A 23,383-nucleotide genomic window follows, 5' to 3' on the forward strand; every position below is an offset into this window, starting at 1 on the left:
TGAACATAATGAAAGGAATGAACTGCCTTCAGGTACATGCCCACAATCTAACAGAACAATAACAACAAATACCTTTTATTTCATATAAAAAATTAGAGCTCAAAATAAGAAACTTTTATGCAACAATCACAACATACAATATTATTTTATGAGGCAAAAGAACCACTGGAAGCATATTAGAATTCCAAAACCTAGATATTCATGCTTAAACTAGCAGAGCCTGAGAGCTGCAGTGACAGTTGATAGCTCTAAAGCACAAAACTAAAGAAATCAGAAGAGGCATCCCTCCATTTCTCCATGAAAGGTTTCCCAAACTCTCCAGCTTTACTTTTTTTCCTTTTAAACAAACATAGCAGCCTTCCTTACCTACTGCAGAACCACCTAAAGGCCAAAGTCTCCAGTTCCTCCAATGCTATATCATCACACAGACCAGCATAATGGACATTTGCACCCCATTAGATGACCAGACACAAACATATTCCTGCTCTGACTCTGAAAAGTCACAACAGTCCACACATCTTACAGGCCTTTTCCCTCACTTTCATTGAGGAGCTTGACAGAAAGAGAGCAGAAGCAAGTAGACAACAGGTTGATTTTTTTTCTCCGTATCCACGTTCAGCCTACTGAAAGCTGACCCTTGCCATACTACCCATCTGCTAAAGGTGGTGGTGGTAACACTCAATTACGCTGCTGTAACTGAACCAAGGATTAAGACGAACTAAAACTACCATGATCAACAAATATAAGTGAAACAAATTTAGGTGAAGTTCACTGAAAACTGCTAAACAAAACTAGTGCCTTCTTATTCAACAGTTTTGCTCCCTCTGTGCCATGAAAGCTGGATCTGCTCACTTTTCTGGAAAAGAATGTTTTTACAACCTTTTGCTCCTGTTGCCATAGTATTGGACAAAACACAATACTGGCAAAGTGAGGATGAGATTCTAGCAGAGACTATTAGCCCAACTCTAGATCTGTTCTGCACTCCTCGAGTAACTAGGGAAGGTTTTACAAATAAAAAGTCATGTCTCCAAGAAAAGAGTCCCAGCCTAATTCCCACGCGTAGACTGCTAGAAATAAAGGGGTTTCAGAAGTTTATCCATTTTGTTCATGTTTGTAACAGAGCTGTCAGTACATAAAAACCAGAGGGTTGCAGGAGGCTTTTCATTAACTAGACTCAAGCATTGCTTTGCTGCTATGATTTATGAAACTCACAAAAGAAGCAGGGGGAAAAAAAACAACAAAAAACAACAACAAAAAAACCCTTAATTAGTAGTTATTCTCTTTTCCCCAGTTAACAAGCAGTTTTGGTCCATTTACTTCAAAATTAGAAGTAAACCTTCTGTCAATTGCTATGTAGTTCACAAACAGCAAGCAAAGTCACTATATTCAACCTGCAGTATATAACTGAACACCACAGCATCAAGTTTTCTGTAACGATTTCCAGCAAGATCTGTATTTTACACACACATATTCCTAAGTGCAACCTATTTTCACACTAATTGCAGTGCTTCTTGCCCAGAAAGAGACTTTTCCATGCAAGCAGTAACTCAATTTTTTTAAAGTAATATAAGGATATTTTACATGCATAAATGGATGTGCATGTTATGTCTCATATTAACTACACTGCAGCTGTAATGCACTCATCTCCACACAATACTACTCTTTTTCTGCAAGTTAGCCAATTACTTAACAATTAACAAATATCATACTGAGGTATACAAACCAATATGCTTGATAAACATACCAAAATCGGGCAGTTTTTCTCCACATACAGTAATTTTTACATTGCCAGACTGGAAAACACTATGATTGTGTTCCAGGTCACAGAGCCATTTCAGAATTTCTCTGTAGCAATAGGGAGAGTTTTCAGCTTGCTAAAGAGAAGCCAGAATTTGAAACACGTGATCTACCAGAGGCAAGTGGCATCTTGCTCAGCTACAAAGGACCACGGTTCTGAACATCCAAGTCAGGATGAGCCTGAAGAACCTGCATTTTTCTGGAAATTCCTTCAGAACAGCACCAGGGATTTCATACAGTGAATGTTTAAGACTGCTGTCTTAAAGCAAAGCAATGGCATTACCTGATTGCCAGAATAATAGAACTGGACACCTTGACAGAAGCTCTGTGAATTCTACATAGTTGGTTTTACTCATTCGCCCAAAGAAAGTGCATTATTTATCAAATACCTTCTTTGAATCAAGAGCATAAGAGGTTAATAGATTTAAATGAACATGACTAACCCCATGACAGCAATACCAAGAGTTTCTGTTTCTAAAAGTTTAAGTTCCTTTGTTCCAACATTTAAGTATCAGTTGAAGACAGCACTTAACTATAACTTATGTGAACACCACACAAAATTACATGCTAAGACTCTGAAAAACACAACTTTAGCAATATCCCAGTCAACATGCAGCAGCAAATCTCTGTGCAGGACCTCTAAAAAGAAGCAGCAGTCAAGGGCACAGTTCTATCAGTATATCTTGCAAATAATCAGACAATCGAGTTACTTGGGATCCAGGACAAGACAGTTTTGCAAATTTGACAGCAATTATGAAATGCAAGATAAGTAGCACATATAAAAGCACAAGAAGTTTTAAGAAGAAAACGTTAGTTACCACAAAAGCTGAAAGGGTGCTTCAGAAAAAAAGACAGATGAATGAATCAGACAAGGCCTTTAAAAGTATTTATAGAGCATCTGCAGTGCCCAAAAATTAGCAGCTGCTCATCTCTGCACGTGCATTAATGATGTCCCAGACCTCAGCTTCCACTAAAGAACACTTTCTTACCACTAGAGCACTTGCAGGGACTATTTTAACATTATTTCCCCCAAACAGGCACATATTTTTGTTTTCTCTTTGGCTAATTTGAGCCAGATTTCTATAAGGCTCCTTAGGATTTGTTCACATAATGATTTCTGCATGTCCTGGTGCTGTGCAACCCAAGATCTGTATAAATATCCCTTAGTCACCCCTGTATCAATCAGGACACATTTTTGTAAAGCCATGGAACACCATTTTTTTCCTCCAATCAATATTTATAGAGTGGTTAAGAATTCATATGGGACAGAGAAGACACCATCTGTCACAGACATCTTGGCAGAAGCTAAAAATGTACTGCTATTTTTTCCCTACAACAGCCACATTCTGAGTAGCCCAATAAAACTTAATCTCAGAACTTCCATGAAGTATATCAATCCATTATTACCCTCACCTAACAAAATTCCTACCAATGAACTTTTAGATGCAATAGTCTTTAAAGTCTATTTTTACACACAATTTTCAAAGAAAAGTCATATACAGCCTATTGTTGCCTCAAACAGGAAAACCCCTTCCTTTTATACAATTTAAATTATGAGTATTTCAGTAAAATAACTTTAATCCCACAGTTGAGAAGTATTACGCTGTTCCCCATATAGGCCACATTTCATCATATCCAACTACAGCAGCAATACTGGATAGTTTTACACATTCTGGTAAGTCTCACAACGACAAGAGCTCTCAGCTGTAAAACACATCACTAAGGATGCAAGCATTACACTCAGTCTTGAAGCCAGCCTACTCAAAATGCACCAACAGCATGCCTGCAGCTTCAAGCATACCTGTAAGCACTGTATTGTAATGTAGTGACAACTTATGTCATTATGCTTAGCCTAACAGTGTTACACTGAAGTTACAGAAATGAAAGCTTATAGGATAAAAATAGAAAGTGACACTGCAAACTTGAGAAAGAACATACAATTCCTCTCCCAGCAGTTTTGTGCTGCATTACAGGATACAAGAACACCTACCTTTGTGTTTACATTCACCATAATCATAACACAGAATGCAACTCTTAAACTTCACTTATTCACTCAACTGAAATGATGTTCTGACAATCCTGAGCTCTTCCTTGTCACAAGAATAGAAATGTTGAAAAATGCAACAACAAAATAAGAACACTTCAAATGCTGAATGCCTTTTCTATGTCACAAAAGGTTCTCTTGCCTCACATTCTTCCTTTTTTTGGTTTTTTTTTTTTTTCCTTTTTTAACGTGAATTTGTTTTCAGATTGTCCTAACAGACTGTTACAACTGTATAGTCAGCAAATTCACTACCATCAGGGGAAAAAAAATAAAATAAAAAAAAAAAAAGGACTTTTCCCTATATCCTAATGAATTAAAGTGATGCATAAATGACCTTTTCATTTGACAGAACATGTAATATCACCTCTACCTGCCTAGGTATGGCAATAAATAAAACTATCCTGGAAAGGAGAGTTTCACAATATAAAATACAGAGAGGCTTTAAGACAGAGAGGCATGGAAAAAGCAGAATTTTTCAAGCTGCTTTTTAGACAAGAAATTCTCTCCTTTACCTCTGCAGAACGCCTCACCAACTATGTAATCTCTAATGCTCCACCTCCCTAGACACAGGCAAGTGACTTTTCTTGAAAAACTCACCATCTTCCAGTCATCTTACTCAACAGCTGTCCCTAAAACACAGGAAATACCACCCTGTGTCCACACTACATTCAGCAGAAGAAAAACATGCAAACAATTCTTGAAGGACTGTGCTCAAACACAGCCTTAAGTGCCTATGAAATCCAGACCAAAAAGTCCTTGGAAAAAAGCTCCTTCCACTCTCTTTGTAAGTAAAAGCAGTACTTACCCTGACTGGTAAAGTATGAGATCTAGAGATGAACAGTATCACATAAGAGCTGTGTTACTTAAAACCAAAATAATTAGGTAGAAGCAGTTGCCTGCTCAAGTTGTGATTTACTTTGTGCAAAGGCATGTAATGAAAATAAACTATTTGCTCAGCAAAAAAACAACAAAAAAACCAAACCCAAACCCCAAACAAACAAAAAAAAAAAAAACCCATTTGGACAAACTAACACAACACATATTAAATGGAAAGAAAAAAAACAACAAAAAAGCCCCCCACACACCAATAATCCTCACATTTCAGTCTCCACATCTTAACCTCTCCAATAGAACCTAAACAACGAATACCTTTTTCAAAATTTCAGCCTTTCAGAGCTTCCCTGGGTCCACTGAATATCACATTTACCACGGAGTAATGCCAAGAGGCCTGAAAACTGAGGTCAAATCAGTTAAACAAAAAATACCACAGGAAGACTATCATTTCTCTCCCTCAAAAACAAAAAGTGCATTTTGGTCCCGTTTATCAGAAGAATTGAAATCATACACGTATAGTAACTGCAGCAGATCCCCAAAGTGAACTTCAGATCTAAAGCTTGTGCATCATCTCCAGAACAGCTCTCTGTCTCAAATGATAAAACTCATCACACTGTTTACAGAGAAAGATCCAGAGAAACTCCAACTGCTGCCAGTATCATTACGCAGCCTCAAGGGTATCACAGAAAATGGAAGAAAATACTGCTTGGTTTTACTGGTTTTTTTTTTTGTTTAATTTATTTAAAACAGAAAAGAAATAAATTTCCTTAAGTATGTTTTTCATTTTTAAGATACCATGTCAAGCAAAAAATCGTACTTGAGATTATACACTGACTATAAAGACGTTGAGCATGCTGCTTATAAAAGAAGCTAGATTTAGTAAAACACAATACTTTGAACCTTCAGGAGGGGTAAAGAAATCTCATTCTTCTCTGGATCCTTAACACAAGATACAACTATAAAAAGGTAAGAAAAGTTCATGGAAGGTGGAATACAAGAAAAATATTAACTTTTTTTCAGTGTCAGAAAATAAGCAAAGGCAAAATCCCCTTCTCTTTATAGTACTTTAAAACACAGCCCTTCTAGAAGACAAGTCAATTATTGCCACTGTATTCCTCACCTGTCCATTTCATGAAAAAAATTGGTTTTATATATGTATAAATGATGAAATCATTTATACCTCTGCATTAGTTATCCATCTGTTGATCGAGCGAGACAATTCATAAGAGCTTGTCTTGCATAATACATACTTTATAAGCCTTACTTAAATGAGGGTCTTACTATGCTGCAAATGTTTACAACAGGCTCATTACAGCGAAAATTTTTGTTTCCCAGGCTCTCCGCATTTAGTTCCTATTATTACAGACTTATGCATACAAATGAGAAAAAAATTAAATTTTTATCCCTTCCTCTTTCTCCAGTCATCAAAACTGGATTATTCCTACTGTATTTGTACTACATATGAAATTACTGACTAAAATAAAGACAGCATACGCATTAAAAATTAATAATAAAGTTTAAAGCGGATCACAACACAGCAATGATTTACAATAGTTCTATTAACTCATCCCATCAAGTGGTTATAGAAATGTCCTCAATTTGGAGATGGTTTAAATTAACCATTATCACTATTAGACACCTGTGACGGAGAATCAGAGTCTACAGATAACTTCATGTCTTCTGTCATGCAAACTGATTGATTTAAACATTTGCATACATGCAGTCAGAAATAATTTCCCTTTTCTTTTGGGAAAGGACTGCTCTTATGACAATGAACTGAGAACCTGACAAAAAAAAAAAAAAAAAAAAAAAAAAAGGGCTGAGAAACAACATCCTCACTAGTTTAGGCTGACTACACACCACTCTGTCCATTCAGAGTCTGTTCCTCAGAGCTTTTGCATGCTCAATCATTCTGCCCCTTCTAAAAGGGAGTTACTCCATGGGCATCATTTCCCTAAGGGCACAAACACAAACAAGCCTAAATCTTTGAAAATTATTTCCGAGATCACCAACACCTGAATAAAGTGAGAAAACTGAGAAGTATATCAGAAAACACTTCACACTGGTTTATCATAAATAACAAATAAATGTTATGTCACAGTTTTATGCTTCTCTACAACTCCATTCACTCCCAGTTCTCTAGTTATTAGCCATGGTCGGAAAAACCAACTAATTTCATTATTTCACATATATACTCCACCATATAAAAACCTTCAATCTTTCCCACAAATTAAATTTATATAGATCTTACTTGACTGACATGAGCTAATTGACACATTAATTCCCTCTCCTTGGAATGCCAAACCAACACCAATCTGTGCAGTAAGCATTTCAGAGGAGACAGGATATATGGTATTCAGGATACAGAAAATATAGTATTAAACAGAAGCAGTATCAACAATAGCCCAGTGAAATGGATTGCAGTGGACAATACAAAACATTTCATTTAATGGGCATAAAATGCCATCATGAACAAATTCAGAAAAAATGCAGGGGAAAAACATATGAAAGATAATATAAAACTGCATATATTTTCATTATTTATTTAAAATGTCTAGCCTTTTTTAGAATACCATAAAATCCTAAATGCTAACTCATAGCAATAATTCCACAGATTAAGTAACATTACCTATCAAACTAAACTTAGTACCCCTGTACTTTACCCAAGAGAAGTGGAAAACCAGTGTACACAGCTCATACTCTTCACAACATCGTTTGCATATTCTTAAAATTTATTATTTCTCTGCCAAAAACAACAGCCCCTTTTTCGAGGTTTCAGGCATTTTTTAATCTTTCTGACATCCATCATCCATCTCAGCCTCCTATTTTGCTGTTAGCAGTATGGGGAATAAGAGGTTGGCAACTTCTCCTTTTAGATATATTTATAAATAGTGACAATTACTGTAAACTTTCCATAATGGCATGGTATTCTATTACATAAAAGGGAATTATTTTTCTCCCTTTGGCTAAATACTTTGTGCTCATCCTCCCACCCCTTGCACTCCACACAGATAAATTTATGCTAACTGATCCCAAACATCCATTTAATTTGGGATATTTAACATACATTCCCCACAAGTGGCAGCAGACCCATGGTTTTTACCCAACAAAAAAGTAGGTAGACAAACTTTTGCAGTCTGCAGTAAACATTCTGCCTCACATATAAAGCTATAAACTAGCACCACTTCTCATGCCAACTTACAAACTTGCCACCTCATAAAAAAAAAAAAAATTAGAGTGAATTACAAACTCTGTAACATCCAACACCTCTCAAACAATATTTAAAAGGACATAAGTCAAAATCACTTTGAGAATTTGCATTCTACATACACATTACTATATAATGATTATTATTAAAGCAAATCAAGACAAATGAGTTTGCTTTGAATTCATACTAAACTACTCACTAATAAATGGCTTTGTATATTTTTTTATTAAACAGACTAAAATTTTATCTTTGAAAAGAAATCATAATCAAAACCACCATTTCAGTTATGTTTATATACACCCGTCTGCTAAGAACAGCAATACCAAGAACAGACTTTGATTGTTCGGAGACATGCTTTACAGAAAGACAAGCAGCAATTCTGCTTTCAAAAGTCATGACCCTTTCATGTTTAACAAGTTTCCACTATGGTGCAGAAACAACACCTGACATTTTCACTACTAACTCAGGCCCAAAGAGCAGCACTGCTGTTGCAAAGAGCTTGAAATAACCTGATATCTTGAAGAACTTCTCTCTTACCTTAGAACAGTCCATCTAACAGCTCATCCCTCATCAGGGATGGTCCCATTCCTTCCCTACTTCATACCCACTTCCTCCCTCGATTCACACTTCCACCATCACTGAGCAAAGCAACTATGCTTTCCTTGTCCTAGTCAGTTTTCTGTTGGTTTAGCTAACTGAACGGGCTCAGAAACGATCACATGAGGACTAGACCCAGACAAGGACATAATTAGAACAGAAGCAGAAAGATGGTAGATAAGCTAAGCAATCTTGTACCTAAACAGCAGCAAAGCCTAACATTTGCATGTTTTGATAGGCATTGCTTTAATTTCTAGACACCTATGTTCCAAACATTTATAGGTGGATAAGAGGAATAATTTATGCACTTAATCTTAAATAAAAGTTTTCAAATCTACCAAAAAAAAAAAAAGTCTTCTTCAGGATGGTCCAGCAAGCTGCCCATTCAATCTCAACACTTCAACACTAGTCTGTCAGTCAAGGCAGGCCTTCATAGAATAGAATCATAGAATAGCTAGGGCTGGAAAGGACCTCAAGATCATCCAGCTCCAATCCCCCTGCCATGGGCAGGGACACCTCCCACCAAACCAGGCCACCCAAGGCTCTGTCCAACCTGGCCCTTCATAAATCTCGATCAGAATGCTTCTTAATATTCCCACACCCAGCACAAAATTTAGACCCACTGCCAGAGCCACCCAGCTGGTAACGCACTGGACAAAGAGAAAATTGCTATCTGCCCTTCATTGCGGAAAAGATTGGGGCAGTCTTCTAAAACCTTCAATCCCACCCATGAAACTTTAACACTGACAAGCAAGTAAATATATTTTTCAAACCTTCCTCTCATAAGGTACAAAGCAAAAGTTCTTAATTCTTATTCCATGTTGCTATGATAGAAAGGTTTCCTTCACTAAAATCCAAATTTAAATCACTTTCTTCTTCTTCCTTGAAACCAGTGAGCCTCTTTATATTAACACTAAACAACAAAATCTCACAGAAATTTTTACAAGGTTTAGCCTAGTCTTTTATCAAAAAGAATAATAGAAATTAATGTCTGCTTTCTAACAATGTTTATCAACATCCCAATAATTTGCTTATAAAACATTTCTCATAAAACATCAGAAATCATTACTATCATCTTGCTATATTATTTCCATGCCATTCAAGTTAATCATATGATAGTCATGCAAACATTAAAGAACAGTAGTTCACAATGTGGAAAATAGCTCTTCTGCAGCTCATCTATTTATTCATTTAAATATAACTGAAAACTGGAAAGAATTAAAATCCATTTAATGATGGCATGCAGGTTGAAATAAAGCTTCTTCAAACAAAACCATCTCAGGCTTCCCTAAAACCTGTTAATAGTATCAGCTGAAACAGCAATTTAATAGCAATGATCTGCTCTTTTAAGACTACAGTTTTTAAGAAAGGGTATTATCTATAGTATAAATCAACTCTGACAAAACAGCAAACAGCTCAAATAGATAAAAGACCCCAAAGTTATTCCCAAGATTTTTGACAGAGATCGTAAAAATTAAAGCAGTAAATTCACAACATAATTACAAAATACTCTAATAAAAACATTCACATATACCTAGAACAGTTTTTAACTTTAACAAAAAATACTAGATTTACGAGTTCACAGCAAAAAACTAGCTTTGGCTATGTGTATAACCAACACACAGGCTACCCAAACCAAGTAACACTTGTTCCTCTTCCCACAATTAATTGAGCATAAAACTTCACTACAGTAACACTAAGCAAGTAACAATAAAACAAGCACTTATATTTCAAACTGAAAGACCATTAAGAATAGATATTACAATGACATCTACTGGGAAATAAGCTGCAGGAAAAGTGGAGTCCATAGTTCAGAGTGTATCACTATAAATTTGACAGAGCAACTTGCTCATTGTACCTGGGAGCCAGAAAATTAAGGTTTCTCAGTGAAAAAGGCACAACTCATTTGCAAGAACATATTAGTCAAGAAAATTTCACTTCAAGAAGAAACTGCCAACCTAACCTGTAAGAACCCTGAGAAGAAGAAATGCACCTAAATTCAGCGTGCTATGATTACATGCTTCGTCTACTGACATGCAGTTTTGCTTCATAAAGTATGAGTAGCCCAATGTCTAAAGTTCCAGGTACAGGTATCCAACAAAATTTACAAAACTTAGATTACTAAGCAAGAGGCTAATTTCAGGTGCACATTTAAGCATGAAAACACAATATTTGAAAACAAAATCCAAAAGAAATGGGCCAGCAGACTCTAGATGTAGACTCTACCAAAAACTTATTGCAAAACAACATGGTACTTAAAATACATTTTTCAATAAAATATCGTGTTGAACATAACAGAGTAAGATATCACTTGCTTAAAGCACTGACTGGAGAAGCACTTTTCTTACATGGTGCACCACGGTGGTAAGCCACTTCCTGCCTTAAAACCTACAGCACTAAACCAGAAAGATTAATGACTGCAAATGCAAGCAAAACATGAGCAACAGGCAATAAATTTTAGAGAGCTTATAAACTGTAGGATGCAGAATCTTGCTACTTGGAATTACAATTCTTGAGCAATGTAATTCAGTAACCACAATCCAAAAACAAACTATAGAAGAGAACAATTAAAATACCACTTGTAACTAACAGTTATGGTCACAATACTTTGTATTAGCTACTTGCAAATTTACAGGTTGTATTTTTGCACTTATACAACACAGTATTACCATCAGGCAAGTCCCATTACCACCAGTAAAATGGCTTATGCTATTTTCACATCCACTCAATACAGAATCAATCTCACTCTTCCTTAACTCCAGGTTGAACTTGTAACACTATAAATGCATTAAATTAGCTTTCCTGGCAAAACACAGCACAGTTAATGCAAACAAAAAGTAGATTAGTTGAGTGATAAATACTTCACCAACTTTGCCAGCTATACTGACTCACTTGAAAGGAAACAGACAAGATAGTCCTATACTTACATTATCAGTAAACTTACCAACCTAACAACAATCTCACTGTAAACCTTGAGTAGAAAGAGACATGCAGTAACAATTGGTGCAACCATTTAATATAGTTACAACTCTGATGGGCATATATAGACTGAACTATTACCATGGAATTTAATTTCAGAAAATTAGAATCAAAGACACATAAGCAACATACTTTCAAGTACTTTTTTCCTATATTTATCATACATATTGAAAATATTTGGTGTCGCTTCTGCAGATTTTTCTTTTTATATATCCTGATAATGCAAAGGAGGCTAACTCTCCTTCAAGCAACAGTTTTTGCCAACCTTACCAACAGTAAACGTCAATGCAGAGCGCACTGAAGTAATGCCCTTCAGACACATGGCGAGGTTTTGGTAGTGGGTTAGCCTCTGTGGGAAGAGATCAGGAGCTGCCCTCCTGACAGGCTAAGCCAGCTCCAAAACAGACCCACCACCAGCCAAAGCTGGGCCAGGCAGAGATGCTGGCACCTCTGTGATAGCTTATTTAAGAAAGGGTAAAAAAAAAGAAAAAAAAACCCCACACTGCAAAGCAGCTGTGAGAGAGCAATGAGAAAAATGTGAGGGAAACAACCCTGCAGACACCAAGGTCAGAGAAGGAGAAGGGGCAAGACATATTTCCAGACGCTAGACAGAGGTACCCCTGCAGCCCATGGAGAACACCATGGTGGCAGAGGGCATCCACCTGCAGCCAACAAAGGACCACTGTGGAGCAGACCACATGCTGTGGCAGGTGGGTATGCTCTGAAAGAAGCTACAGCCCATTGAAAGCCCACATCAGAGCAGGCTCCTGACCCATGATGCAGACTATGGAGAGAAGTCCATGCAGGAGCAGGTTTTCCAGCAGGAATTATGGCCCATGGAAGACCCAGACTGGAGCAGTCTGTTCACCACTGGGAAGGGCTTTCATTGGAGCAGTTCTTTAAGAACCACAGCCTGTGGGAAGGACCCATGTTGGAGCACTTTGTGAAGGACTGTCCCATTTGGGGGAACCCACATTTGAGCCAGGGAAAAGTGTGAGGAGGAAGGAGAGGGAGACAGTGTGTTACAAACTGACTGCAAGCCCCATTCCCCATCCCCCTGCACCACTTGGGAGGAGGAGTTAGAAGAGTTAGGAATGAAGGGGTGAAGTTTAGCTTGGGATGGAGGGCTGGGGGGAAGGTAGTTTTAGTTTGGGTTTCCTCACTATCCTACTCTACTTCTAATTGGCAATAAATTAATATTCCACAAATTGAGTTGGGTTTGCCCATGGCTGTCATCGGTGTGTGATGTCCCTGTCCTTAACCCACAAGCTTTTTTCCCCTTAATTTCTCCTGTTGTTCTATTGAGGACTGAGAGTGAGAGCACAGCTTGGTAGGCAACTCAAAGACAGTAAAGGTTAACCCACTACAGCATACTACTTCAATTCATAATCACACGTTTTCTGACATCCTACCATAGCCTTGCAGGCCAGATATACCTAATTCACCGCAATTAGGAGCAAGATACTACAGCATATTGTCCATGTATCTTAATGTCTTAATGACTTCTATGATCCTATGTATCCATTACCACTGTTTTACTAGTTTTCTAGTATTTTTAAAGAGTTTCAACTTGTCAGCATCTTCCTTAATTGCTGGTCTAACATTCACTGGAGCTAATCAATATCTGCTTTCATGTCTGAAGAACAAGTGTTCCATCCATCAATGCTCTTATCACCTCTTCACCAAAGCTGAATTATAAAAGAAACAAGCTTAAGGAGCAGAAAGGTTGAAAATAATTCTTCTCTGATACTCACATTTCTGATGGTTAAAAATATTTAACAAATCTGAGTTGCCTTTGTTAAGGTGATACACATCTTCAGAGAAGAGAATAGAGATTATTACTAAAGATCTAACCACCAAGTTACTATTTATAAAGGACTGCCATTTCTGCAATTTAAAACTGGTATGCTAATTCTAGCATTCTTCTCCTATTCAACCTTATTCTCATGTTCAACCTACTGGAAGATGCTTCCAGATCTACAGCTACTTGGTCTAAGTAAAATTAACAGATATGTGGAAAACAATTGTGAAACTCATCAATCTATGGACTGTAGCAAAATTACTGAGAAACAAGTAGTTTTCATCTCTATGTCTGTTTAAAATAAAGCTATCTGCAGGAGCTGAAAGCAGGTACTTCTAATAACCAGAAGGATGGAACATTAAGAAAAGCAATAAAAATCCATTCCCATCCCTCCCCTCACAAACAGAAGGCTGTTTCTGTATATAAAAAGCAATACAGTCATGGCAACCTGAAGACTATGAAGAGAGGAAAATCAGAAGCTCTCTCTCCCCTTTCAGTCTCTAGAGCTGACAAGCATAATAATCTTGAAAAGCTAAGAAATAGACAGCTAAGAAATTCTTTTAGAAGAATCTGGATAACACAGTACATGGAAATCCTACACCACTTCTGAAGGCTTGAGCAAGGCACAGAGGATTGGCCTTGCACTCAATTCTGCATGCTAACTTTGGTGACAGGACTTCTCTCACCCGAATCTGTTCCTGCTAGATACTTCCTGGCTGAAATGCCTCCATCTGGTAATTTTTTCTGATGTTTTTAACAAAGAGTTAACAGACACAAGCATTCAGTCGCCCTAGAAAGCTCCATGCACTGCACAAAATGACAAGCTGATTTTTTTAAAAAGCGAGGATCACGAGGAGCAAACAAAAGATTATTCTAGAACAGACTTACACAGGACAGCCTCAAAGAAGCTGGACAGGTCAAGACAATGTTTGGAATTTATGCTACTATACCAGTAATTTGCGTAATTGCTTCATCTTGTTACACCATCATAAGTTAAAGTTTTCTTTAGGATACTCATGAACAAAAACAATGCAGGAATATGAAAACTTTGTAAACACAGCGCATTGTCCAGCATAACTAGTTCTCTGCTTTTTGTGAAATACCCAGATACATTAATGCAGACAGCAAATATGTTTTCTTACAGTATCAAATACATCAGATAATATAATCCAGAATTACTCTGTTGCAGAGTTTAGACTGAGTTTAGACTTGGTAACAGAGAACACAGCACTAGTACATAAAGCATTGAATAGGCAGAATAAAATTTAACCCATGACTGACATTCTGTCAGATACCACAAAAACATCCTCCTAAATAAAAACTCTCATCTTCCTCTTCTCTTTAAGAAGCTGAAGTATGACATAGGAATAATTGCATGATTTCTCCAAGTTATTGAAGAAGAAGCCCTTTGGGGCAAGAAAAGTTATTTGATTTCTGTAGCAACACATGCAGATTAAAGTGAGCAACTTACACATTATGCTTAAAAACTGTAATTTTATATAAAGTAGAATCATAATAAGAAAAATTAGTAAACTAATTGCCATGGTATTCAAATTTATACTTAAATTTTCTCCTATCAATTTATTTTCCTATTTAATGGAATAGTATCTCTTGAAAATTGGCTAGAGGGCTGAGAAACCAACTTATCCAATGGGAAAATTCAAAAAGAACAACCACTAATAAAGATAAATTAATGAAAAAACTTCTTTTGTCCAAACAGTAGCTCTTTTACTTTCATTGCTGCAGGATCATTTATTGAATATTTGCCGTATTTCCTACAATTTCCCACAAAATTTTAAGCTGACGTGCTCTGATACACTTACTGTACCACAGACTCAAGGGAAGGATAACAATTTATGTAGCATTCCCTGTTGCTACAGTAATTGAGCTAAGTATCAATTATAATTTGCATAAACACTGCCAAAAATTTAAAGAACCGATTTTCTACATCTTAAGCAGAAGTCAAATGAGTTGCAGTTTCCACAACTTCTACTACTATGAACTCCGAGCAACTTCCACATGTAAGAGATCAGGTTTGATTATTTTGAAGCTGCTATGATCTTGCTGGGGGGGGGAAGGAACTGAAAAATAGCATTGAACTTCAACTGACCTATGCCTCCACTGACTTTTGCAACCATTTTTGTACTTGACATAAAAATCTCAAAGCACCAACTGACACAGAAAAGGGAGTGGTTTTTGTCTACAGACAAATACAGGCCAGTGTAGCGCCTACATCAATGGTCCCATCACCACACTGCCTACCATCCTGCAAATTACATTCAGGTCTCAGTCACTTTCTGAGCCTCCAGGAGATCTAAAGAATAACCACAACAAAGCTTCCTGTCAACAACAAAACACTACAGGATTACAGCAGAATTATCCCATCTTCACTACATGACTTTCTGGACAATTACTCTTCCACACGCTTCTAAGAAATCACATGCCCATCTTCACCATAAAATCCAAGGCTACTATTTTGAACATAATTTGGATTTAATTGGATGCAAGAGCTTTGGAATTATAACCATTATTAGAATCAAAATCACCAGTATCCAACTAATCAATAGTTATATTCCCACATACAGCTTTGTATACAGATCCTGTGCAAGAGTTTATGTAGCTCTGGCACCATTAAGGGAAGGTGGGTTTGCTGATAGATTTGCTGCTAGGACACTCACATCACTAAATCCAGAATCCCCTCACGCTGGACCTCTTCTATACAAAAATCCCACTCTATGGTCTCTCAGCCAATTCCAAAGACCGGAGCCTATCGCCTTGCTGCTGTCCTTCATTCACCACTTGTTTAAAATTTAAACATGTCCATGCTGTGACCCATACTGCACCTTACAGTCAACACTCACAATACAATTTTGTTCTTTCATTCTCACCTCCCCCTTAAAGCTCTCTGTTGTCACAATGCTTGGATAAATTGCCAACAGTCAGGGAATTGCTGTGATGTGGCCAGAATCCATCAGGCTGACCAAGAGTGCCTTATTCTTTTCATTCACTCACCATCTGTCTGTATCCATCTCCTATTATATTTGACGGTCCTTACAGACTGTATGCTCTCTGCGGTAATAACCACCTTTTTTAATTCTCTATTTGTACAAAACCGCATGGAGTCCTCCTCTGTAGTTTTTATTCAAACAATAAAAGTGAGCTGTTCAACACTGATTTTATAAACTTTGGTATATACAAAGAAAAGGAAAAGTGGTCAGAGAAAGAACGGAAAAAAAAAGAAAAAGCCAACTCAAACTACATCTACTTCTTCCTATCCAGTTCTGCCTTCCAAGACTCCTCCTTCCCTATTTCAGAAGGAATCAGTTTCCCAGTTTTCATAAAAGCATAAATCTAAACACACATATATCAAGTTATGGCTGTAAGACAGCATTTCAATATATTTCTCTTCAAGAACGTAAGCACACTACTTCAACACAGGATGAGTTATTACATAATAAGATACATCTCTAATTTCACTGTAATTGACATGTTTTGTAATGACCCAAAATATGCAAAGTCTTCTCTCTAGAGGGCAGTTGGTCATTCAACAATTCAAAAGAAACAGAGCTGTTTTTACAGAGGCATTTTAAATATCCTGTCACTGGTTCAATATTTTCTCCCATTTTCACTGACATAATAACCTCATCACAGATCTCATCCCTACTTGCCTTCTGGAAACACAAAAGCATTTTCCACTTCGGAGACTGAAAGCAAAAACAAGACTGGGGCCCTTTGTATCTTCCCTCCATACAAGACACCACAGACCCATGTCCCTCTGTTCTCTTTCCTACACATACAGACCCTTCTTAGGGGGTCTTGTTTTGGGGGGAACTCTTTCATTTGGTCCTACAATCGCTATGAATGTAAACTGACAATATTTTGTTTCTCTTCCTAGTAAAAAGAGAAAGAAAGAAAAAACCCAAAGTCCTAACATCAACCTGGCTTCAGAGTGGTCAGAACACAAATCACCCACTGCGGTTGCAACTTGGGCTTGATCTCCTTCTCCCTAATTCTGTATCATCTCTACTACATCATGCTTTCATCCTGCGCCTACCACTTGGTAGCTGCCCTTCCTATCAAATACTGCAACCCTGGCTTGGGAAAGGAAATATAAACTGACAGGTATATCCCAATTAAAACGCATGGCATTGTGCTCTAAATTAACAAGCAAAAAAGCTGTATTTACACGAGACCAGTATCTCCTCAGTTTATCACATCATCTCCGTGCTGCCAGCAAAGGAGAGCAGAAGATGGGAAGGAAACGAAAAGGGGCAACACAGACGACACCATCCGAAATAAATATTCAACACGCTCACAAAGTGGAAGGAATTTAGAAATCAATTACATATCTAAACGCCTCGTCACGCTGGGGTAGTTCACGCTGGAGGTGAACCAGCTCTCCAGTCCCCAGGCTGCAGCAGTCAGTGCCACCCGCCCGTCGCCCTCCCACCGCCAAGAGGACAGGGGTGGCACGACCCCGCTCCCCCCGCCGACCCCGGAGTCAGCCCCACCGTGAGCACAGGGGTAGAGAGGAGGACACGACCCTGCCCAGCCCTCGCGGGGCTGCCCCATGACCACCGCCTCGCTAACCAGGGCCGCCTCAGCACCGGTGACCGTTAGGCGGGGACGGCGACCGTTATGCCGCGCGCGCCCCGCCCCACCCCGCCCGCCGCACCTGGATGTAGTTGGTCTCGCAGTACTCGGCCACCCGCTCCAGGTTCGTGTAGCTGTCGAACAGGGCCCGGCGCCCCCCCGGGATCTCCTCCTCCAGCAGCATCTGCAGCTCCGCCATCTTCACATCCTCTCACCCGCTCGGTCGGTCCGCCCGTCCCTCGGTCCGTCCTCCCCGCCTCCCTTCACTCTGCGCTGCACCCTTTCCCCCCTCCCACCCCACCGCGTTACTCGCTACCCGGGCCCGACCTCGCGCCGCGGGCAGGGAGCGCGCGCGCGCGCGCCAGACCCCCACCGCGGCGGTGGGCGGGACGCGGCCGGGAGACACCTCTTGCGCATGCGCCCACCTCCCACCGAACACACCCCCCACCCCCCCCATCTTCCCCTCCTTCCCCCAGAGCGCCCACTTCCGGCCCGGCGGAGGGACGCCGGTGGTAAGTGGGAGCGCCCGGTCGCGGGTCGGCTGTAGCGGGGACAAGGGTCGTTCTCCTTCACCTCGAGCGGCTTGTACAACGCAGGAGCGATCCTCTGCCTTGTTCTGGGGTTCTTTTAGGGGGCTGTTTTGTTTTTAACATCAGGTGAGGGGCTCGGCCCAGTCCCCGGAACCACAGAACCATTGAGCAGTTTGGGTTGGAAGGGACCTTCAGAGGTCACTTAGTGCAACCCCCCTGCAACGAGCAGGGACATCCTCAACTAGATCGGGTTGCCCAGAACCACATCCAGCCTGGCCTTGAATGCCTCCAGGGATGGGGCATCCACCACCTCTCCGGGCAACCCATGCCAGGGTTTTACCACCCTCATTGTAAAAAATTCTTCCTCACGTCCAGCCTCTTTTAGTTTGAAACCATCACCCCTTATCCTGTCACAAGTCCTGCTAACAAGTCTCTCCCATCTTTCTTACAGGTCCCTTTTAAGAACTGGAAGGCCACAATAAAAGTCTCCCCAGTCTTCCCCAGGTTGAACAACCGCAACTCTCTCAGCCTTTCCTGATAGGAGAGAGGTGTTCCATCCCTTCGGTGACTGGATCTCGTTCCACAGGCAGCAGTGTCACCCTGAGTTGTTACCCCAGGGGTGTCCCCTGATACTGGAGCTGGCTCCAGCCACAGCGTTAGTCTGAGGGGCCAACACCAAATAACAACGTGTACTTTCACTTTAGGAAGGCTTGGCTTTTTTTTCTTTTATTTCATCATCATTTTGCACTAATTTACTCAGTGGCAGCTTGCTAGCAGCACTCTTCCCAGAGCATCAGTCTTAAGGCAACATATATTGATACCTCTGGAAGCTTTGTCTTCAATACAGTGTGAGCTAGGATCAGACCCTCATGCTTTTAGTATAGCTGCTGCTCAGCTCTTCTGATGAGCAGAGGAAGAACAAAATGTTTCTTTTGTGCAGATTCGGCCTGAAAAGCTGCTATTGTACAGGGGCAAGAGGAAGGGTAAATTCTCGGCTGCCAAGTAGTCAGCTTTTCAGCTTTAACAGAAAAGCATATTAATGAAGGGTCAGCAGAAACAGAGGAAGGACAGCCTCGTGGCTGAAGCACAACACTGAAGCCATGAGTTAGGAGGTCTGTTTGGTCAGTTCCTGGCTTTAACACTGAATTTCTTTATGCCCCAGGCAAGTCACTCAGTATCTCTACAGTTGTGATGAAAATGCCCACCCTTAGAGGAATGTGGAAGGCTTTCCCACTGAATTCTTTCACCTGAACCCAAAAGTAGCCTTTCCCCTCCCCCAGGAAAAAGAAAAGGCAATCAGCCCTCTCAGCAGAAGTGTCCCAGCTTTCTCTAGGGAAGCTCATTTGTCTCTTTGAAATGAATTGCAGCTGTGATTACTTGCCTCATGTTCCCATGAGGCTCCAGAGCTTCTGCTGCCTCTGTAGTGCAGCCCTGCATGATTGGACATCCCTTACATACTCTGATACAACAGTCTCTCTCTTACAGACAATTCTGTGGTAGTCACCAGCTAGAGAAGATCCAGTGCTGCAGTCCTTGTACACCAAGCTGGTACTCTAGAAACAGTTGTTCTCGTGCCTTGAAAGCTGTTGCAAAGGCATCCAGCTAGATAGGCCCAGGTGACTTCTAGAATTAGAAGCAGATTGTAAACACCTCCTGGGATCATGCAATAAACATTTCATCTTTGGGCCAGTCCTTTTTAAGTTTCTTCCCTTAAAAGAAAAATGAGATAGAAATCCCTGTCCCGAGGAGTGTCTGCCTGGAGATATTTCCTCTTATCTCACTTAGTTCTCCCATGTGAAGGATGAGTCAGGCACAGTGTTCATTATACTGCTTTAAAAACCCTCATATGTAAAGCATTTTTCTCCCAATTTTAAATATGGCCTAAAATTCACAACTTCAACTACTTGACTATGTGCTATAATTTTTCTACAGGCAGTTGAATTGCCAACGGTAATTCATATTTTCCAGCTGCAGTAGACTTCATCTCACAAGAAGCCTTGAGAATCACAAAACACCCTGCTAGAGACTCCCTGCCATGGCATGTGCGGGGAAGGGAGGGGTGCCTGCTCAAGAGCCCAAGTACCCTATCACCCAGTACCCATGCTCCAGCACGGGGCTGTGCTAGCGTGGTGTCACGTTGCCTGCATCTCTCCACAGCAGATGCTGGCACTCCCTGCCCTAAAACAACGACTAAAGAAGTGTCATCCAGGCTTGCTCTTGGTGCCCTGTACCCCCAAAGTTTATAAGCCATGAGTTACACATCCAGAATTACTGACTGTGCACTAATTGAAGAATAAATCCTGATTGTCAGCTCCCATGCTGGTCATTAATGTGCCTTTTGAGAGAGCTGATGAGAGCCTTCACTGCAAAGGCGCAGGGAAGAAAAGCCAACCAAATCAGCTCAAGGCTGCTGCGGGTGTGGAGCTCCATTCTTGTCCCACATCTCCAAGAATCAGCAATGGCCAGGCCTCCTCACCCTCAGACTTGCAGTCGATGAGTAACACCTTTGTCCTTTGGTAATGGGCCCCACGCTCCCTCCTCCACAGTACCTTTAGCTTGAGCTCTGCTCATCACTGCTGCTGCAGCTCCATGGGCTGCTCTTGCCAATGCTCCCACCACTCTTCATTTCTATGCCAAGCTGGAGGCAGGCTGAAGCTGCCTTCTCTCTTCATTCATTTGCTTTTCAGGTGTGAAGTCAAGCTGTCATTTGGCAGTTCCCCAGAAAACCTGCATGATCTTTCTTTTGGCAAAAGGAGAAAGCTGTCAAGATGTAAAGAGGGAGGTTCTCTAAAGATGCTGTTAGGAGTTTTAACTTGGATTAGCAGCACCAGACTGTAGGGAGAGGGAACTGTTAATTGTTTCATCTTTTCTCTGTGCTTTTGGATACCATCAGAGCCTGCTTTGAGGGGAAACCTGAGAGATCCCATCTGCTCTCAGATCTGTACCCAGCATCAGCAAACCTTCTTGCACAGCTCCCACCCGTGGGTCAGACATCTGCTGACCTCTCAGTGGCCCTGGGTGTAAGAAAAAATATACATGCACACAGCTGCTCATCAGAGTAGCTGGACCAACCCACCTGCACAATTAGGTGCTAGTTATCACCACATGCTTACATTTTAATGGGTACTCATTTGTGGATTAAAATTTAGGTATGAAGAGCCCTCCTGTCAGAATAATGGCCATCCTATAATCCTCTGTATGCATACCAAAAATAATTAGAAATTGTGTTTAAATTAGACCAACTGAATCCAACTACTAGTTCCCTAAATTTACATTAATGACTTCCCATCTGTCCAGTGATGTGCTAAACTAATTTTAGGTTTTTATACCCCCTCAGCCCTAATTACAGTATTAGATGCTTAAACTTTTCCAACTTTTTTAAAAATCCTTTTGTATGAGATTTTACCTTTGATCAGTATCTTTGAGACTTGGAAGCAAATGTATTTTCCGCCTAAAAGTGCTGCTTACAGTCACCAGAAAATAGGAAGACAAGCATCTAGCTGGAGACACCAAACTGGAGGTTGAGATCCAAAAACACAAAGACCACTATTCTTCCAACTTCTCTCACATGTGTTAGGGTTTTACCACTGCCAGTCACCCAAGGGAGTCACCTACTCACAAACACTTGCATAGACAAGCCAATGTGCATGCACTCTTGTAGTTGGGCACTTTGTGTGCATGTCCCACATACCAAAGTTTGAATTACCAATTCTTAATTAGAGAAAAGTATTAATGGGGTAGCTCAAAGGCTACCTGTTTTTGGCACAACAGTAAGAAACCACAGTCAAAAGCCTCTTTCATTTTTTTTGTAGTATGGAAAACTAAGCACAAACACCATATCGGGGTATGTAAGTAAACATCCTGTTTAGACAGATGACCAGGTCAGATATCCAACAGATCCTGCCGTAGGTTTTCAGTTCACTTATGTAAGTAACTCTGCTCTAGTTTCGTGAGGTTCCCATTTATGAGCCCCCTTTTTTTTCTTTTCATGCTTTGTAGACGGTAGAAACAAAAGCTGAAAACCCCTTGCTTGCTGCATCACATGGAGCTGAGCAGATTTGCAGCTGGAGAAAAGTCAAAGGTCTCTTGATACCAAACTTACAGTCATATGCACTGACCACAGTAGATGGGAGGGAGGGGTGGAAGAGGGAGGGAAAACTGGGCAATTTAAGAAAATAGTCTGTAACTGAAGCATGTACCTTCACTCCTTCAACAAAAATGTAGTCATGCCATCCAGCTCACTTCACATAGTGGCTGGATCTGCCTCTGGCTGCATGGCAGGTCTTTGCCATATAATCTAAAACACCTGAAGCAAACAGCAGCTTATTTAACTCCCACAGTTATACTAGAATGCGAGGGGTGGCCCCCAGCATAGAATGCAGATTCTACATATCCAGTGCTGCACCAGGGTCCCAAGGCATCTTAAAGGATCAACTCCAGTCCTCACTGTAAACCAGAATGAAAAACCCACACAGCCTGCAGCTGCACATTCTCCTCCTGCTTCCTCGGGCATTCAGCAATTTGCTGGGCAATCAAGATTATAACCACAGATTACCTCTCTGTTTATGAGAGACTGCAGCTGTGTAAAACACTTGCTGCACAAAGGGTGGGACAAGTGACCTATGGGGTAGTTTATACCTCCTGGAACTGTTTGTGCTAACATTGCTATTTCAGTACCACCTCAGATGGAGGCAGTGCATGATTGACATCTGATGGCCCACAGCACCTCCAGAGAGGGACAGGACACGTTACAGAGACCCAGACTGTTCTAGAACATGTCTCATTCCAAATACCAAGCTTTTTTCCTAGGGATTCAAGATTTCTCTTGAACTTTTATTTCATCACAGCATTGTGTGAGAAGGACAGAGCCAGTACAAGGGGAGAAAGTCTCTAAGGAAGGAAGAGGCCAAACTAAATAGGAAAAATAATGATCTCTTTCTAACATTTCAGACTTTAAAAGAAAACAGGCAACAAATGGTCTCAAAGAGAAGCCAGCACAA

General features: G+C 40.2%; 1 protein-coding gene and 1 long non-coding RNA gene across 15 annotated transcripts in view; one reads left to right on the forward strand and one right to left on the reverse strand.

Moving 5' to 3' along the window:
• ABI2 (abl interactor 2) overlaps positions 1-18,130 on the reverse strand; it is a 66,149-nt gene extending 48,019 nt beyond the window's left edge. For 4 of the 14 annotated variants that reach the window (XM_065670157.1, XM_065670148.1, XM_065670147.1 and 1 more), the window contains exon 1: positions 17,936-18,130. In XM_065670157.1, the coding sequence (XP_065526229.1) occupies positions 17,936-18,052 (117 nt within the window). In that variant the 5' untranslated portion in view covers positions 18,053-18,130. Of the gene's footprint in view, positions 1-17,605; positions 17,710-17,935 lie in introns of those variants that run through there. The other 10 variants (XM_065670154.1, XM_065670158.1, XM_065670153.1 and 7 more) reach the window with 5 other exon arrangements.
• Positions 18,131-18,315: 185 nt separating this feature from the next.
• LOC136009834 (uncharacterized) lies at positions 18,316-20,935 on the forward strand. The gene is made up of 3 exons (XR_010610675.1): positions 18,316-18,365; positions 18,835-19,231; positions 19,324-20,935. It is a non-coding gene; the product is annotated as an uncharacterized LOC136009834 (long non-coding RNA).
• The last annotated feature ends 2,448 nt before the right edge of the window (positions 20,936-23,383 follow it).

This window comes from Lathamus discolor, chromosome 3 (assembly GCF_037157495.1).
Source record: "Lathamus discolor isolate bLatDis1 chromosome 3, bLatDis1.hap1, whole genome shotgun sequence".
NCBI lineage: Eukaryota > Metazoa > Chordata > Aves > Psittaciformes > Psittacidae > Lathamus > Lathamus discolor.